At 36.4% G+C, this 19,477-nt stretch overlaps 1 protein-coding gene across 2 annotated transcripts; it reads right to left on the bottom strand.

Annotated features, from left to right (window-relative positions):
• Positions 1 to 78: 78 nt before the first annotated feature.
• Positions 79 to 18,143, bottom strand: LOC149181411 (multiple organellar RNA editing factor 7, mitochondrial-like). Of its 2 annotated transcripts, XM_089416610.1 has the most exons (6): positions 17,991 to 18,143; positions 17,452 to 17,872; positions 17,189 to 17,286; positions 17,016 to 17,081; positions 583 to 908; positions 79 to 447 (listed from the first exon to the last, which is right to left on the bottom strand). In XM_089416610.1, exons 2-5 carry the CDS (start codon positions 17,850 to 17,852, stop codon positions 583 to 585), a joined length of 891 nt encoding a protein of 296 aa, XP_089272736.1. In that variant the 5' UTR covers positions 17,853 to 17,872; positions 17,991 to 18,143; the 3' UTR covers positions 79 to 447. The 2 variants fall into 2 exon arrangements, with proteins under 2 accessions (XP_089272736.1, XP_089272735.1); XM_089416609.1 differs by having other exon boundaries at positions 17,452 to 18,066.
• Between the last annotated feature and the right edge of the window lie 1,334 nt (positions 18,144 to 19,477).

The raw sequence follows: 19,477 nt of genomic DNA, 5'->3' as shown, positions 1-19,477 counted from the left end.
GCAAATAGAATTTTGATTATCGAATAAGAAAAATATATTAACCAAACCGTGGGTCACAAAAAGCGTGCATACTTTCGATTTAGCCCAGATATATAAAGGCAGTACTTTCCTGTTTAAACATTCACATAAATATTCGTTAGCCCAAAACAATGTCCAGAATATTATACATGGAATAGTTTAGCATGTCCTGCATCAGGGATAGAAAACCACATTATAGATTAACCAACCTCAGACACAAGAACACCTTGCCTAGAAACCTATTCTATTTCTGCTATTTTTGCCATGTGCCGTCCATAAACATTCAACTCTAATAATGTTCTATTACTGCAAGGCAAGTAATGCAGTACATAGCATCCCCTGCTAACGTGTTAATGAATAAGTGTAGTCAATGTGTTGTAAATATGCCACAGGGGTACACCCTGGCCTTAGTGGCCTACTTTCAGCGACCTGCAATGCCAACAATAAATGAAATAAGTCTACAACTTCAAATCAATTAATATTCCAATTGCCAACAATAAATGAAATAAGTCTACAACTTCAAATCAATTAATATTCCAATTAATGGGAAATAGAATAACTTACTTAATACTGGGTATTTCTTGGAGGCTGCATATTGCTATCTGCTGCTCGAGGGGATGGTGGAGGCGGCAAAGTACTATCTGCTGCTCGAGGGGGTGGTGGAGGCGGCAAAGTACTATCTGCTGCTCGAGGGGGGGGTGGTGGAGGGCGCTGGTAATTCTGCCTTGCTTGCTGCTGCATTTCTCTTCGCCTCTCGAAGTTCCTTGATCGGTCAAAGTTTCGTGGTCTATCATTGGACCGTCTTTCGTTGCATCGTGCATTGTTCCTTACCCAATCTTCATGGTACTTCGGATCATATGGAACCGCTTGTCCATTAATGAAAGGTTCCCCTGAAACAGAAGCTCAGGAAATCAGAACAAACCAAAAGTGGCACCAAAGACAATGGCACAAAATTCAAAGCTGAACCAACAATCCCAGAACAAAAACTCGACTTTTACAATAAAAAAGCTAACCCTAAATGACGGGGACAACGTTTTCAGCAAAATCTTTAACATGCACTCCGAAAAAAGAATTTGTGATCCACATTCAACTTCAGGGGCACTTGCATTCAATAATAAAAGAAAAGCCAAACTATCTTAAAAACAGTTTTTTAAAAAGAAATTAGAAGTACCAACTAAATCATTCAAACAGTGAAACAAAAATTTCCAAACACGTTTTGAGTAAAGAATATCAACATTCTACAAATATCGAAGAAAGCCCAAGGGAAAAAGGTAGTGTGTCTTCAATGTTAACGACAATAACGAGCTCTGTGGTCAAGCAGGTAGACAAATGTGCAATTCAATAACATAAGCTATTAAAAAATGAAAGTATTTTCCATTAATCAGTCCATTTCGTACAATACTTAATCTCGAATTAAATATGATTTAACTCTGATTTGGAAACCCATAAATAAAATTGCAGTTAAATCAGGAGCCAAAATCCAATGACTAGACATGATTTCAACTGGCTCCTCTGCAAGAAAGAGAAATGGATTCAAGTTGATGCAAGTTAATGTTGAGATGTTTAAAATGGCCACTCTAGTTCATTGTATAGAGGTTATGCTTAAAGAAAATAGCAGACTGAAGTTGAAGTGCAAAACCGTTAAATTCTTGGACAACATTTGTTACATCTATATGAAATGTAGCCTAATCAAAAATATCTCACAGGCTGTAAGTACCTGGTTCTGACAACATTGAGAGTGGCAATTGGAGAACAAGGTAGATAGATTACAGATGATAGAGAAGCATGGTTCAACTTCATTAGACATTTAGTGCTCTACACTGGTGCTACAGGTGTATGCCACTAACTGCAGAGTTCCAAAACTCCAAAGTGAGACTACTGTACAAGATCAATAAGGTGAGATAGTGATTTACATTTGGGCACCTTAGGGGAACTCCTGCAAAAAGCACGGAAAGAAAGGTTAGCAGGCAAAAGTCCAAAGTCTGGGATTTGCTTGCGTTCTTTTGCTTTTGGATCTTTTGCTAGATCTCTTTCGTATGTGTTAATTATTTGGGTATGTAAGTGTTCTTATCAGTGTTGTTGGAACCACACTGCAATCGGCTGATCCAACCAGTTTTGGCACCATGCTAGTCCAATTTGGCGTTTCAGACTGGTTAAGCTTTGGTTCTATACCAAATTAGCACGGTACAGCATGGCTAGGTACCACCGAAAATCAATTTAATTAAATTAAAAATAAATAAATAAATGGCAAGTAAAATACCTAACCTTAGGGCCCTACTAAAGCTATTTAAAAAGGTCACAATCCCCCACCCCTCTATTTCACTCACACAATTCATTTGAGATATTTGGAATTCTTAAGCTAAGTTTCATGAAAAGTTTTGGAGAGCTGTTTGCAAAACTGTTTCAAAGTTACTCAAGAGAATCCTTCCGAAAAATCATATTTCAAATTTTCTGTCAACGCTTTTCAAACCACTAAGTGTGGTTCATCATCAGGACTTGGATGAATGTACTGATCCAACCATATCCAACCATGTAATTATACACTGTGGAGATGCAAAGCTGGTTAAAGAGCTGAGTTGAAGAGTTTTCAATGGATTTTCTTGGGCAGTTTTGAAGCTGTTTCAGGGGACTATTTTCAAAATTCTCGGGTTGTTTTTGCACAGTTTTTGGAGCTGATTGAAGGGGTCATTTTCAGAATTTCATGGGCTGTTAGGAGTTACTTTCATATGCCTTACAAATTCGTAGAAGAGTGTGTGAAAGCTGCTCTTCTTCTTCTCTTTACAATTGCTGTTTTTTTCCTGATAATTAAGAACTCCTAAGGTTTTATTTGAATATTTTTGTTTGTTGGTGTAAAAATTGCCATGGCTCCTAAAGACGAGGGATCCAGCATGGGTTCATTACCATTTGGATGACAAGGGGATAAAGATATATGACTATGGTGAGAAAAAAATTAAAAGGGGGTATCCATAAGATGAAACAACAGTTAGCACATGCAGGAAGACAAGTAGAACCTTGCCTAAAAGTCTTTGTTGATCTAAAAGCAGAGATACAAGGTCATGTTGAATCCTTCCAAGGAGATAAAGCCAAGGCCAAGAAAAGTAATATTATAGAGAGAAATCAAATTGATGATGACTATAACAATGAACTTAAAAATCAAATGCCTAGTTTTGAAGGATCCTCCAATTTTCCTATTGAACATAGAGATGGACATGTTCTTTACCCTAGTTCATTCAATTTGAAGAGGCCACATAGAAGTGCTTGACTCTCTTTGTACCCAGCACCACTTCTAGTGCTTAGCCCACCCTTGACGCCAATTGAACAAGATGAAGGTGGCTGATTGAAAATGCATTACTAGATGGGGGCATGATGCAGACATGCCTTTCAATGATACTAATTCTGCATATTATCAACCTAAGTTAGACATTGTAGCTTTGTGTGGTCCAAAGCTTCAAAGGCCATCATTTTCATGATATCAAGGAGTCACTTAATACAAAATGAAGTCCAAAAAATAGATATATACTTGATCAAGTTCTCGTCAGGGACTCAAGAATTTCAAGCCCTAGGAGGCTTATGCCTGATTCCGAAAGTGGGAAAAAGGACAGAGATTCCTTGGGATTTCCCGGGTGTTGTGAAACTTTCAATCCCTGCTGGTTATACTAGTTCAGAAAAGGGTGTTGGGACTGTTACATGAAGTAATAAATAACAAAATAAATAAATAATTCAACTTAACTTCGGGACGAAGTTCCTTAAAGTGGGGAAGTATGTAATGTCCCTTAATAATAAATAATAAATAATATAATATTAAATAAATAATATAAATAAACAAGAAAAATAGTAATAGTAAATAAATAATAAATAATAATAAAATAAATTAATTACATGCTCTAAATAAATATAAATAAGAATAAACAGAAAAATAGTAAAAATCAGTAAAGCTATCAAAAAGTAAAAACAAGAGAAATAAAACAAGAAGCAGTAAAGTTGCATGTTGACACATGGAGTGTGTGCATATGGTTCCCCTTCCCATGTTTGCTTTATTTAATAGATGGGGAGGAAGATGAGAGGTATTCCATCATTCCATGATTCCATTATCCCTTCTCTGGGAGAATAGTGTTAGGAGACAAAGGATACCCTGGCAGTAGTACGTTGATTGAGGGCTCAGGGGTGGCTAGTTGTAGCAAGATTTTGTGCAATTGAGCCTACGGTTGGGTGGAGAGTCGTCCCCAAGACTTTGTTGCAGTTAGCAGAATTCAACCAGCATTCAACTAGCGTTCCACAAGTAAGTTGTCTCTACTCACATTTTTTTTGGAATTTAATGTTAACTAGTTGATAAATTGCGTGTTGATTATAAATCGCTTGATTAATCTAATTAATTACATCATGTTATTTCGGGGTTGTTACAAATCTATCAAGTGCCTATACATAATTGGATCCATTCACTTTGAATTTTACATTGTCACCTTCTTGAAATTAATGATCATGGGTGTGGTCATAGGTTTGCAATCCTCCATCCAAAACATCTTCAAGATTTGAACTACATACTTACCCTTCCCAAGGGAAAACTCCCCTAGTCTCTACCAAACGTCCAACCCCAATATATAATACATAAAGCCTATATTCTTCATCTCGAACTAAACTACCATGTCTACTTTGTACTATGTAATCAACTTCTCATCACCTATCAAAAACAAGTCATGTAAGCAACACCAAAATAAGTAGATCAACCAAAACAAATATATAATATAATTTATAATCTTGTTTGCTTTTGGTGAGACCCATACGCTATATATACCCATCAATCCTAGAATACCATGCCCCTAATCCCCGCTTCAGTCCATATAAGTCTTTTTTAACCCTACACACGGAACTCATTCCCATTTACCTCAAATCCCTAAGCTTGCTCTATGTACACTTCTTCCTCAATGATCCCATTAAGTAAAGTTGTCTTCACATCCATTTGATGTATGCTCCATCCCATATATGAAACCAAAGACACTCCTCATAGACCACTCCCTATCTTTCGGTAAACCCTCTTGCTACAAACCTCATTTTGAACTTCTCAATATTATCATCTGTCTACAGCACTCTTGATCTTATATAACCTATAACTCACAACAAACTTCCCTTTCGATCTTGGCACTATGTCCCAAACATCATTCTTCACAATGGAAGTGTACTCATCCACCATGGCATCCCACCATACCTATTGGTCTACTACATCCTAAAAATTAGGAAGGCTTGAAATCTAAAATGTTGTTCATCAATGCTATATAGTATGGAAACTTCTTCAAAGGTTGTCTCCTCTGAAAATGCTCCTAGAAGCCTCAACGTGCTCCTAAGCATCCCTCAATATCTAATTGAAGAATTAAGGTCTCTTGACAAAAGTAGAAGGGGCTCATGTCTTCCCCCGTAATGCCCAAGAAATCACTAGTAACCCTAACTCAAGCTTGAAAGCATGTTGCTACTCATCCATCATTGGAATAGCTCACAAGACTTCCTCAAACTTTACATATTGGCTCACTGTTGACTTCCTCTGCTATGGAACATAAACCATGTAAGCCTTTGAAGTTTCATTGTAACCCACAAAAGGACACTTCATGTTGGAGGTCTCCAACTTGGTCTTCTTCTCTATCAGTACATGGATATAAATTACGCAACCAAAGATGTAGAAATGACTCAACTCTAGCTTCATATTAGTGAATGCCTCCATCAGTGTCTTGTCTTCAAAAAGATCTTGTAAGGGCACTGAATCTTGATGTAGATTGTTGTGTTGCATAACTCATCCCAAAGAAACATCGCCAAGTCCTAGACATATATCATGGCTTTAACAACCACTATAACGAATCAATTATTCTGCTATGCAACTCCATTTTGTTGTGGGTTGTACAAAACTATCAACTACCCCTTGATCCCCACCTCCTTGCAAAAACCCTCAAACTCCTTGGTCCAATCTCTTGCATTGTCCAATATGATCTTCTTCGTTGTCTAGTGTCAACTAGAACTTTGAACTTCTAAAACCTGCTAAAGGCCTCATTCTTGGTCTTTAAGAAGTAGATCAAAGTCTTGCGAGAGAAATTATCAATAACGGAAACATAATACATTGTCCTTGTTATTGACACATATGACATCATACCATAAACATCTGAATGTACTAGGTCTAGAATCCACTTAGACCTATGCTCATTGCCTGGGGAAGCTACCTTGGCATGCTTGTTGTAGAAATTAATGTGTAGATTCAAAACTGCTCATGAAATTTACTAATTCACCAGACTTGAAGCTACTCTACTCATTTGTGGAAGTTAATTCACCATCTAAAACAAGAATCATTGACATGCAAAAGGAAACATCACACATACATAGAGATTTATCTAGGGGAAAGCAACTACTCAAAACCCCTTACTATCTGTATTGCATTAATCAGAGAATAGAGAAGAAATACAATGTTTGCTCAAGCCTAAGCACACCCTACACTAGTATAGTCTATCTCTTTGCCTAACTAACTGAACCTGGCCCAACATCCCAAGATCCTATTTCCTTGTGTTGTTCCCTTGGGAAATTGTCCCTATTATTTAGGAATTTGGCACCAAGGAATTGCGCAATTACCATAGGGAAATCCTCTGACTGCATGCACCACATGTACAACTTGGATTAGTTTACAACTGATAGTACACTGCCCTTGAACTCCAATCTCAACTGGGTAACTCAAATTCTCTATGTGTAACTTTTATTTTGGGTTGATTGATCAGTTAACTGGATGATCACTCAGTGTTGAAAAAGTTACACACACACAACTTGACTTCCACTAGTTCTTTTGACAATGAGAACTAGTTAAACTGACAATGACTATTAACTTAAATAGATTGCTACAAATTAGCAATCAATAATGTAGAACTGAACTCAAGTGTCTCCAACTCAAATTTATTGAGTTAACTAAGTGATAAAAGCCATGTCAACTCAGTTAACTACCTCCAAGTATTCTGCTGAAATTGAAATTCGAATTTTAATCTAATTTGACCAAGGCAAAGTCAAAATTAGAAACTAGATTTTCTTATTGCATTTTCAACCCTTGTCAAGCATGCACCCTCTACATTCACCATGTTGCTCAGTATTGAACTCTGGAAGACTCACTCAAAATAGGCAACACCCAATGAAGCAGGTGCCCTTTCTTCTTATGCCACAACTCACACAAGTTGTCGCATTTATGTACCAAACGCTCAAATAGGTTCACCCTCCAACCGACACAAATTAGCTTCTCTAACCCCCCTTACCTGAGTTGTATATATGCTAAAATCCTTTGGCCTACTGAGGACTTGCCAATTCTTTAACTCCATTGCAAATCCCTTATCCTCCATGAGTTAAACTAAACATAAATTCTTCCTAAGACATGGAACAAACAAGACATCGTTAAAATCTAAATAAGTACCTGACTAAAGTCGAAAGGGGTACCAACTCCTCTTATTGGGCGTTAGAACCATCACCAAGCTCACCCTATACTCCTGAATCTTGTTTCTTTGAACTAGAAAACAACAGTTGGGTCGATGCCATACATCAAAATGCCCAATTTTCCACATACAACACATCCCTTGAAAACACACTAGTAGAAAGGCAAGAAATAATCAAGAAATCCTTCTTGAAGTTGGCAGCACACTCATTCATTTGATTTTCTGCAAAGACTACTACCTAATACCAACTTATGCTTTGTTTCCCTTTATCCTCCTTATTCAAACACTGTGATGCGTAATGACTATGTTTATGACAACTAAAGTACTTGATTTTACTCTAGTCCCTTTTGCCTAGCTATGACGTTGACTCCTCACTCTTTCCCTTACCCTTACTAGGTCCTTTACCTCTACCCACATCTAACTAACCACGTAGAGCTAGTTCTTGTCACTACCATTATTACTGGCCTTTGACTCCATTCGAGTCTCTCCTCTTGGATACAATCATCTCAAAGTCTTTCAAAGTCAAGAAGGTTTCGCGAGCGCAAATCCCTTTGACAAATGGTTCCCAAAAGCTGGGAAAACATTTAGTGTCATGTTCACTAGCTCGGCACTTGCAACCTTCTTCCCAACCACTGCAAGTTGATCATAAATCTATGTGATTTTCGTAGAGTGACCAATGATTGTGTCTAATTTGGTCATCTCTACATATTTGGCTTTATTTTTCAATATCATACTAACCAAGACATCCAACATCTCCTTCATCTTATTATCCTTAAATACATGAGGGACCAAATGGCCCTTTATAAAATCCAAGATCATTCGCTTAGACTTCATTTCCTTTTTGTTGTGAGCTACCAAGTCCCGTGGATCCATAAATAGAATCATGATGTTCTTGACAAAATCCTAGAGATCATTTTCAAGGAACCATCCAATTTGTCCTTAAACTAGAGGCTCATTTCTACCATCTTTGAGATCTTTTGCACAAACACACAAATCATATATAACTTTGAAATTCTCTAACCACTTGTCCCTGTAATATTTTATTGCCATGAAATCCTGAGAATCTAAATCAATCAAGCTATGATGCCATGTGAGAATTTCAAGAACTAGGCGACTAATGTCTTTCTGATATCAATCAAAGTAGAATGTTGATTTTAATTAATGTTGAATTAACCTTCAAACCATAGCATCAATCACACAATAGCTAAAAATTAAACAAATGCATAAAAATTAATTCACACACATGCAAGTAGTTACTGCCCAAAAAAATAGAGCAACAAGATTATCAAAATCACATTGAACTTGAGCTTCTACAAGTTGTTTGAAAGAAGCTCCACACACAACCCAAAAAAACAAAGCTACATGATTATCAAAGTCACCTTGAATTTGAGCTTTTACAACTTGTTTGAAAGGTACAACTGCTGAAAAATAGCAACATCAATTCTCTTTTGTACATCGTTGTTGTACCGGTTACATGACTATTGTACAACATTGTTGTACAAATTTCATACTACTACACGGATTCATACAATAATGTTCATACAATTGTATGGATGTCTATATGAGACTGCATGCTGCTAGAAAAACCTCTTTCCTCATTGTGCCCTCTCTCCCTCTCTATCGCTCAATTTGCTCAACTACTCAAGTGTGCATTAGAAGCCTCTACCTACTTTTAGCCAAGAATCTATTTTTAATATAGTCATGAAGGAAATAAAATTTTAGACTTGTTTGCTATATATCAGACTAACTTCTTTAATTTAATTGAATTACAAAATAGATACTTTTTCCAAAACTAAAGCTACTTTTCGAAAATATCTCAAACTACTTCCTGCATGTTCACATTGAAATTTGAATATGTGAGGAAGTTCTTGTCCGCGCTATAACTCTCAACATGACTAAAATAGGATGCACAATCATTTTGATGGATGAACTTAGAGAATATCTCACACTCACCTTGAATTTGAGCTTCTACAAGTTGTTTAAGAGGTACAACTAATGAAAAATAGCAACATCAATTCTCTATTGTACACCATTGTTGTACAGGTTGCATGACTGTTGTACAACATTGTTGTACAAATTTCATACTACTACACGGATTCATAAAATAATGTTCATAAAATTGTTTGGATGTCTATATGAGACTGCATGCTACTGGAAAAACCTCTTTCCTCATTGTGCACTCTCTCCCTCTCTATCGCTCAATTTGCTCAACTACTCAAGTGTGCATTAGAAGCCTCTACCTACTTTTAGTCAAGAATCTATTTTTAATATAGTCATGAAGGAAATAAAATTTTAGACTTGATTGTTATATATAAGACTAACTTTTTTAATTTAAGTGAATTACAAAATAGATACTTTTTCCAAAACTAGAACTACTTTTCGAAAATATCTCAAACTACTTCCCACATGTTCACATTGAAATTTGAATATGTGAGGAAGTTCTTGTCCTCACTATAACTCTCAACATGACTAAAATAAGATGCACAATCATTTCGATGGATGAACTTAGATAAGATCTCACACCATTATCAATTTCCTAATTGCTTGCCCAAAAGAAATCATGTTTCTTAAATTTGTGGATGCATCTAATCAAGTGAATGATGCACAATTATAATTTCATATTTTGGATTTAGTAGTTGTGGGGGTGGGGTGGGGAATGTTGTATAGGTCATCAGAGGCAACACATCCAATTGTGTTGCAAAAAAAAGGATGTTGGTGGAAAAACACCCAACCATTTCTTGGACTCCATGTGAAGCCCATTGTTTGGACCTCATGCTTGATGGTATCAAAAAATTGAGAGGATGAAGTGTGTGAACCAAGCAAAATCCATAACTAAGTATATCTACAAACACACATGGGTTTTGAACCTTATGAGGAAAAACACCAAGGGTAGAGAACTTATCCGAACATCAAGTTGTAACAAACTTTCTTTTGTCACAATCCATGGTTCCAAAAAAGGCCAACTTGATGTTCTCTTGTAATGAGTGGAATGAATCTGAGTGGAGCAAAAAGGCCGAAAGGAAAGAGGCAATTGACAAAGTGTGAAAAGAGAAAGGAAAAAGACAGCATTATTCAATTAACCTCTTATGAAAGTGTTGCAAATGGTGGATGATGATAAACCCACAATGAGTTTTATTTATGAGGCCATGGATCAAGCCAAAGAGACAATAAAGTCAACATAAGCTTATAGAAGACAGAAGTATCTTCCTCTATGGAAAATCACTAATGATAGATGGAACAACTCTATAGATCTTTACATGTAGCTAGCAATTACATAAACCCAAGGTATGTAATTTCAAAGATTTTAAGTTCTAGTATTCATTACACAAGCTTACCCAGAGATTCAAATTCAATTAATGAATATCTTTTATCTTCTAAACCTTGAAGGTACCATTATTTAACTAAAAATATATTAAAGCAAATGGGGAGGTATAAAAATGGATTACACAGATACATTGAGTGCATGATCCCTAATCCAAAGATACCAAATAAGACACATAGTAAGCTCTTACATTCGTGAGAGTATCAATACCTTTGGCTTGTTTATGGCTACAAAAAGTAGATCAAAGAATCCACAAGTAAGAAATGTCAAAGTCAAAACATATTATTACTTGCAGAAGTTGAGTCAAAGTTTCAAAGTCATTTGCTAAAACTTATTTTTATTTTTCCTCCAACTCTTACTGCAACCTATTGGTGAGAACAGTGACATGGCCAATGCCCTAATTTGCAAAAGTTTGCAGTTTCAATATTGAGCCACAAATGCAATGCTTCTGGGTGTGAATGCAACTGGAGCATTTTTTAGCCTATACACACCAAGAAGAAAAAGAGTTTGGAAAGAAAATGGTTAAATGGTATGCTTTTTGTTTAGTACAACCTTTAGTTGAAGCGCAATCAATTGTTGAACAACACCCCTGTATCAGGCAACATAGCCTTAGATGACTTTGATGCCTCATTAGTGTGGGTTGTGGAGAGCCATGCACCAACATTTGACAATGAAAACCCTTCTTGGATGGACTAGGACCCACTTCCACAACCAAAGGAACAGGTACCACTATCTTCAAGGCCAGAGGAGGCAAGCCAAAATCCCATTGTCGAGTCTAATCAATAATTCTACCTAGTACCATATAATCCGATTGTAAAGTCTAGAGTCTTGACTAGTTACTCATTAATACTTTGCTTATTTTTGGACTCTAGAGGCCATGCAGAGCCTCTTTGTTGATGTATTTTGGTTTAGACATGTATTTCACTCAATGCTATTTTGATTACATGCATTGTTACTTGCTATATAAATGAGGAAAATTTCATAGTGTATAATGGTTCATATTCATATGGATGCATATAAATATATGTCTTTCTTCCAAATTTGAATATTTTATGTACTTTTTGATCGAAAAATTTTATATACCAAAATTTTTACATTTTTTTTCTAGTTCCAATCTCATTCACATTTTTGGGATAAATCGATCTCGTTCTAATAACATCGGTTCTTATTCAAATAAATGGTAGGTAACGATTGATAGTTCTCTTTGTTTATGCCCTTTTTTTCTTATTTAACCTTTGGGTATTCTTGATTTGAATTGTAATCATTTACTATAATGTTTAGAAAATATTTCCTCATAGTAAATTTGGGCTTTTTGTGTTATTTTCATCATAGTTAAAAAGTTATCTTGCCATCAAAATCAACTAGAAGCATATTACAAAAACTCAAAAGTTCAATTCGAGTTAAAAAGCACACAAAACATCCAAATAATTTGGACAAAAAGTTGCAATGAATAACTAACATTTACAATAAACACACATTTTTTTATGAGAAATTGTCAACAATGTATTTGATGGTTTTAAGTAAAGTTGGTGATAATCACCCAAACAAGGTTGAAATCCTATAAGAAGTGGTTCGTATTTTATGTGCCATATTGCCTATTCAAGCCAATTGATTCAAGAGGTTGGCGCTAGATGCAAGTCAAAAGCAATATTGATGGAACAGGTACTTCCCACCCACAACCTCCCCACTAAAGAGATCTTCCTTGATATTGTACACAAGCATGAATTGATTATAATATTCTCATATTGCAGAAGGGTGTGCTTTTTGCATTGTGATAAAAGAAAGAATCTTGTCCAAACAAGAACTTTGATGAGAACTTATTTGTTAGTGAATCACAAAATAAGATCATGTCATGCAACTATATTGTCTGTTGGAATAAGATTTAGTTTGGTGGCACTACTATGGTCTCACTAAGACAAGGATAGAGCCCCATGACTCATTGTTCTTCATTGATGGAAATAGATACTTCCCACCCACAAATTCATCACTAAATGCATCTTCCTTGATATTGTATGCAAGCTTGAAATCGATTATAATATTCTCATATTAGGGAAAAGTGTGTTTTTTGCATCATCGTGATAAAAGAAAGCAGCTTGTCGAAAAAAGAACTTTGATGAAAACATATTTGTTAGTGAATTGCAAAATAAGATCAACATATCATGCAAATATATTGTTTATTAGAACCAGGCCTGGTCTAGTGGCACTATTGGGGTTTCACTGGGATAGGGATAGAGCCCCGTGACTTCATTGATCTGGAATCATCTATCCTCAGTGGCTACTTGGTACTCTAATTCAAAAGCACCATTAAAAGGAAGTAATATATTGAGTATAGGCTTAGGTCTAAAGTGGATATGGTTTAAGGATGAAAGCATCAAGACAAAGAGCCTCCTACATATAGGGCCAAGCATCTTTGGCCAAGGTACCTAAAGAATCAGCCAATTGTTTGTATCCCATCAAAAAGATAATGGAATCATCCTTGGATCTCGTAATAAAATTGGCAACAAAAGATTATATGATCTTCAATCTCTATCTCATGGAGATGGCACAGTTGACCTATCCTATCCAAGCAGCTGATTTTGTTGTCAGTCTCGAATCATAATCTATGAGACCCAACTCTGAATTGGCCCAAGGATATCTGAAGAGCTTAAAGGAGTGTGCATCCAATGGAAATATGTATAAGGGGGTTGAATAATACGTCCATATCTCAAAACCATTAAGTGTTCACCATAAAATGCCATCTTTGGACATAACCTACCATGAGGGTTGATCCAAATGACCCTCACAAACTGCTTATAGATGTCCTCTTTGATGACCATGTTTAGCTTTTATCAAGTAGGTAGGAGGTGACCAAGTGCATCCAAGGAATATCTGAAAAGGTGGAGGCAATCCATCATAATGCCAACATATGCTAAGAGATGTGAGACACCAACATACTAGAATCGAGAATGGACTAGAGAACTCACGGATACAATGAGTTCCGATGAAAAGTAAGCCAAGTAAGGGTATTGATCCCGCCCCTTTGTTGTATTACCAAAACTCTAAATCCAGTGCAAGAGTGAGATGAGGCCAAAGATTTTTTCAATCCAAAGGGAATAAGCTTCAAACTCTGCAAGGATGATGGGCTAGAGGTCTAACTGCTTGCACCTAATGATGCAACAAATGAGCATGATCTCTACTCCCTATTGAAGACCAATCTAACTCTAGTAACCCAATAACCCATATGTCTTGGAAGTGATTCCAAAAACAGTCTCTTAAGCAAGCAAATGGAACCATATCCTTTGATGACTTGAGTCTAGAGTGCATTAGAATGAAAGGAGGGCTTGTGAAGAGTACCCCCAAGTAGGTGGACATACAAGTGATCTCAATCTCCTCTCCTCTAAAAAAGAAATGGTTTTACCCAAGTTGATTGTCAACTATCAAAGGTCACAAAAGAGGACCAAGGCATCCCACTGTATCTGCAACCCCTTAAAGAATGAGGCTAGAAGGATCACATCATCAATGAAATGTAGGAAATATATAAAAACACAATGGAGTAGGCATCCATCTCCCTCCTAAATGTCATGCAAAAATAACTCTACCTTGTCAATGTAGATATCAAACAATGTGGGGGATAGATGACAACATTATTTGACCCCAATGGTACTCATGATAAAATCTGATAATCTGTTTGTTGTGCGAAGACGACCAAGAACTAATCACAAAGGTTCGTTAAGGCGCATGATAGTTGTCAACAAGGTACCAAAGATACCAATATCTCTGAGTCTTTAGAATAAAGCCTTGCAGAGAACAGAGTTAAAAGCTTTTTGAAAGCCCACAAATCAGTAATAAACTTTTGAAGAGTGAGGTTGTGCCTCCTCAATAATGGGATGGAGTGTAAGGATGTGATCAATGATTTGGTACTCATGTTGTTATCCAGTCTGTCCTCTCGTTGAGTTTCTCCCTCCCAAGGTCCCCTGAAGGCATAAAGTCGAGGGTCGTAGCATAAAGTTTATAGAATGTATCACCTACCATGATTGTCTTGTAGTTGTTGGGAACCATACTAGAACCCAATTTTTGAATTGGGTGTATAATGTGATGTGACCAAGATTGTGATAAACACTCACAGACTACATATGGTTGAACAAGTCGAATAAGTGGTTGCCCATAGCATGAAGACCTTATTTGAAGACCAAGCATTGTCAATTGGGTTGATCTCAAGTGACTAGGAGGAACAATTGTTATCCTCAACTAAGTTCAATTCTCGCAAGTAAGATGTTGAGCTCATATGTAGTATATTGTTGTAGCTTTTTTATTGAATGGCCTTGAGCCCTGAAGAATATCTTAACCTTTCCTATATGCTAGAGGGTAGGATACTTAGTTACATGAAAATAAACTAAGTAGCATACACAAGAATAATGATCTGGCCTACAAGAGCATGAACGAATGAAATGCCTTTATATCAACAAAGATATTCATGTATAAGGGAAAAAGAAGGAAGGAAAATAGTACGACCTTGAAAAAATACTTCCATCCAATAATTCAAAGTGATTTTGATGTTGAACCACTAATATATTTTCTGAAAAAAGAACACCAAGTTTAAAGATGAAAATAACCTTGAGAATTTTGAGACATCTGAATATGAGGTGATTATGTGAGAGTACTCGTAATGTTTCGCACAACTTGTGTGCATATGTTCATGGGTAAAATATAATAGGCAATAATAGGAATTTCTACCAAGCTATAACTAATGAAAAAAATGGCAACACTAACAAAAACAAAACAAAACAATTTTCTAAATAAGTAATCATGGCTTACACAAAAGTAAGGTTAGTCAATAAAGGTACATGTGTGTTGAGCTCAACTCTCTAGGCACTCATTAAAGCATCAACTATTGTACAAAGAACTTGATCACAAATTCATTGAGCAATGTGGACTACAAAATAGACCATTATGAAATATAACTTACTCAAGCATATCAAGTTAGGAAACATTACAGAGTGATTTACATGAAAAATAAAACGAGAGACATAACTCGCATATTTCTAGTTTCATAAAACATATAGAATTACAAATTAGTTCAATTATTTTTGGAAAGTTTTTGCAAATAATTTTTGGAATGATTTTGCAAATGGCATGTCAAGTGATAGCATTGAATGTAGTGGTTCCTTGGAATGTGGTCTAGTGGTTGAGATAGAAAATTCCCTTATAACTCACTAGAATTAAAGCTTTGATTATGTGTACAAATTAGCCAAGATTAAGTCAATTGGGTTTATCTCAGATGGTTGGGATTTATTGCTACAATGCAGAGTTGAACATGGAAATGATATAACTAACAATGAATGTGCTCAACTAGAGTGGAGGTGTAAGAAAGGAAATGATCATATCTTCACAAGAATTGATTAGGAGATAACAAGGAGACTTGAAGTTGAAGAATTAACAATGTGTTGAATGGTCTAGTCAAACAACGAGTTCATAGTTTAACTATAGGTCATAATAGCTAAGAGGAAGTGAAGTGAATTTGACAGCCCCATATTAAAGTGAGCTTTATCAACCCAAGGAATTGGAATTCACTGCACCTCGTAGATAAAGAAAATATTTGACCTGGCCCCAAAAAAAATTGTAGGAACAAAAAAAAGCCTCCATATACTTTCAAAAGGTAGATATGTTAAAAAGAAAACATCGAAGATATCTCCACCATACAGAGAAATTTCCAAAGTGATTACAGATTTTGCAAACCAAATATCAACGGGGACTAAAATCTCTAAACTAACTGAGATTTTATAGAGAAACATATGTATTACAAACCAACTGCGGATGCAGAATTTTCCGAGAAAAAAGAGTACTTTCCCCATAGCCTAAACTTAAGATCAAATTATTGGCACTCACACGTGAATAGATAGAGTACTTTCACCATAGCCTAAACTTAAGATCAAATTGTTGGCACTCACACGTGAATAGATATTTCCTTTAAATTCTTTGTATCGATGATCATGCCAGCATATTTCGCATTGTTGGGAAAATGGCTCCCATATCACAAGAGTAGCAGTTTCATAAAGATTATTTTTAAAAACTATACTTGCTGGTGAATAAATCAGGAACATGTCTCTATGCATCTTGACAAGTAGCATGCATGTTTCAACCTAAGGAAATCAATGGGCTGCCAAATGAATTACATCCCACGACCTGAAAAACAACTCACAAGACTCCGCTGGAACTACGAAACAAAATATAAAAAAGATAAAAATCACCCTTACCTCCATAGTCCTTAGTTCGGGGGTCCAAGTAAGAATCAGGGAGCACCCAGCGTACATTAGGCAGGGCTGCAAATTTACAGGAAAACCTTAGTAAAACCCCAGGTACCATTATCAGAAAAGAAATTATGATAGGCCTACAAAATTCATAGAGATGATTGAGAACTACTACATACGCTTAATCTTGTAAGACAGCTCTTCCGATACGAGGCAGCCAAATGCAAAGTAGTGTTTTGTAGATACAGAATAAATCTTCATCCTGGCTTCCTCCTCGCTACAAATATCAAGAGAAAACCAAAACCATTTCATTAATCAAAACCCTCAAATACAAAAACCTGAGCCAACTAACGTCTCAATAAGAAAAATCAAACAGGTGTAAAAGAACAAAAAAAAGAAAACCAAAAAACACACAGGAATGGATTCGAACCCCTCCCCTCACCTTCCTACAACCTGAGCGAGAGTCTTTATATAGCTATCAATAATTTCATCCCTGGTGGGGTTGTCTTTAGGGGGCTCCATAACAATGAGCCAATGCTCGTAATCGCAGCCATCTAGCAGAATCGTCTCCTTTGGGGGCCGGTTGCTCCAATTGGGAGAAGGATCCGTCATCGACGAATTAGTGGGTATAGCAGAAAAATATTTCAGAGGAACTCGAACAGGAGCTTGCGGGATAGAAACCGCTCCAAGAAATCGCGTGCCGCGGAACTCGATGAGGGATGTTTCTCTGCCATGGAAGGCAGTCTGAGGCGACCCAGCCCTTGTTGTAAAGGGCGCCGCTTTGCTGCTAGCAGAAGGACTGAGCTTGCTCGAAATGAAACGAAGAGTCCTACCCGCATTCATCGTCTTTTCCGGTAAACTGTCTGAGAAGCAAAAGATTAAGATGAATGAAGAATATGGCAGAGACAATCACAGAACCTGAGAAATCAAAACAAAACCCTACGTTTCTAGGGTAAGGGTTTATAAAATGACAGTAGGTACCCGCTGTTCACTAGATAGACCATGTCCAACCCAACCAGAGGCTCCCTGAATTTAGTGTAACGTCTAAACTGTAAGTTCATTTTCTTTATTTAAATTTTTTTTTTAATAAAAATATTGTTGGTTGTGATAAGGTTGTTAGTGTAAACACCCTTGGAAGAAGGTTTTGGTGGGTTTTTTTATTTTTATTATGTTGAGAGGTGTTATAGAGTTCTTTCCTTACTTGTGATAAGGTTATTGGTTTAAGGTTTCGGTGCACGTGAGTGGTGTTTTATTTGCTGGGGGCGAGTGATATTTGTTTGTTATGATAAGGTTATTAGTTTTTGTTTCGTGGGGAAGATAGTATCGATGAAAGTGTCAGTGTTTCTTTTTTATTATTTTGTTGAATTTTTGTAATTTTAATTAAAGTTTTGGAAAAATGTTGAATATTCGTAATTTTTTGTAAATTCAAAATTAATTTTCTAATTGAAATTTTATTTTTAATTTTCTATTAGTTGAACGAGCTTTGATGTGACATAATTTTCCTAGTGGAGAGCGATTTATTTTCGGTGTTTGTCAGTGTTTGACAAATCATTTTCAAATAAAAAGGTTAATTTTGTGAGTGGTCATTCTGCTAGTGAGTTCTTTGACATTGACATTGACATAGTGCTCTGAGTAGGTCCTTAACGTAGGCGAGGGGGAAGGGGGACGGGAGGGCAGAGGAGATCGGGGCATTTTGTCCGTGAGTGCTCTAAAATTATTATGCTTGACAAATCTCCATAATTGTGTGAAGTACGGAGGTGCAGAGGAAGCTTTCTTCCTCCGCACCTCTACACTCTACACAATGTATCAACATTTCCCCTCCCCCCACCGACACCCCCTTGTTTCTTCCTCTGAGCATGTGACAACCTCTGTCTACAATAATGTCAAGTCAAAAACCTTGCTTTTAGGATATGTACATAATCTTTAGAGTGAAGATTTTAAAGCAATAAATCCCCCCAAGAGAAGTCCATATACACAAGTTAAGCCACTTTTAGAGCATATCAAAGCAACCATTTGTATGTTAGACACATGTTTCTCTTGGCATCATTCAGATAGAAATGGTTCCTGAAGAGTCAAGAACGTGATTGTGACAAACTAGAGATCCATGAGAAACTTGATCGCAAAGAGATATAGGCATGTAAGTGAGAAAGCAAATGAACATTCCATATTTCACTATACTCGTCTGCATAACATAAATATATAAATTTTCAGCAACTAATGCATTATTGCGTTTGTGACCAATGATGAGAGGATTCTTCAATGAATGTTCTAGGTACAGTACCATCCCAACCGGACGAATTTTTTGCCCCATTTTTGAGTTTTGCAAATCTGTTTGTTCATCTGAAAATAGAAGAAAAAGCAGTATGCAAATGATATCATTCAAACTTGTTTAGCAAGGAATCTTGAACGTCATGTGGCAAGAATTGCCATTATGAATGTTTATGAAGGGTTACCAACAAGATTAGAAC

Source organism: Pinus tabuliformis, chromosome 3_2, assembly GCF_031772625.1.
Source record: "Pinus tabuliformis cultivar Carrire ecotype Pingquan chromosome 3_2, CPIR1, whole genome shotgun sequence".
NCBI lineage: Eukaryota > Viridiplantae > Streptophyta > Pinopsida > Pinales > Pinaceae > Pinus > Pinus tabuliformis.
The sequence above is the reverse complement of the archived record's forward strand: the minus strand, read 5'-3'. Positions and strand labels throughout refer to the sequence as shown.

Excerpts from the sequence above, each read along its gene's own strand:
- LOC149181411 (XM_089416610.1), bottom strand. The coding sequence starts at position 17,852 with ATGAATGCGGGTAGGACTCTTCGTTTCATTTCGAGCAAGCTCAGTCCT. Across the intron at positions 17,287-17,451 it reads CTCGCTCAGGTTGTAGGAAG|CGAGGAGGAAGCCAGGATGA; the intron begins GTGAGGGGAGGG and ends TGATATTTGTAG. Across the intron at positions 909-17,015 it reads CCGAACTAAGGACTATGGAG|GGGAACCTTTCATTAATGGA; the intron begins GTAAGGGTGATT and ends CTTCTGTTTCAG.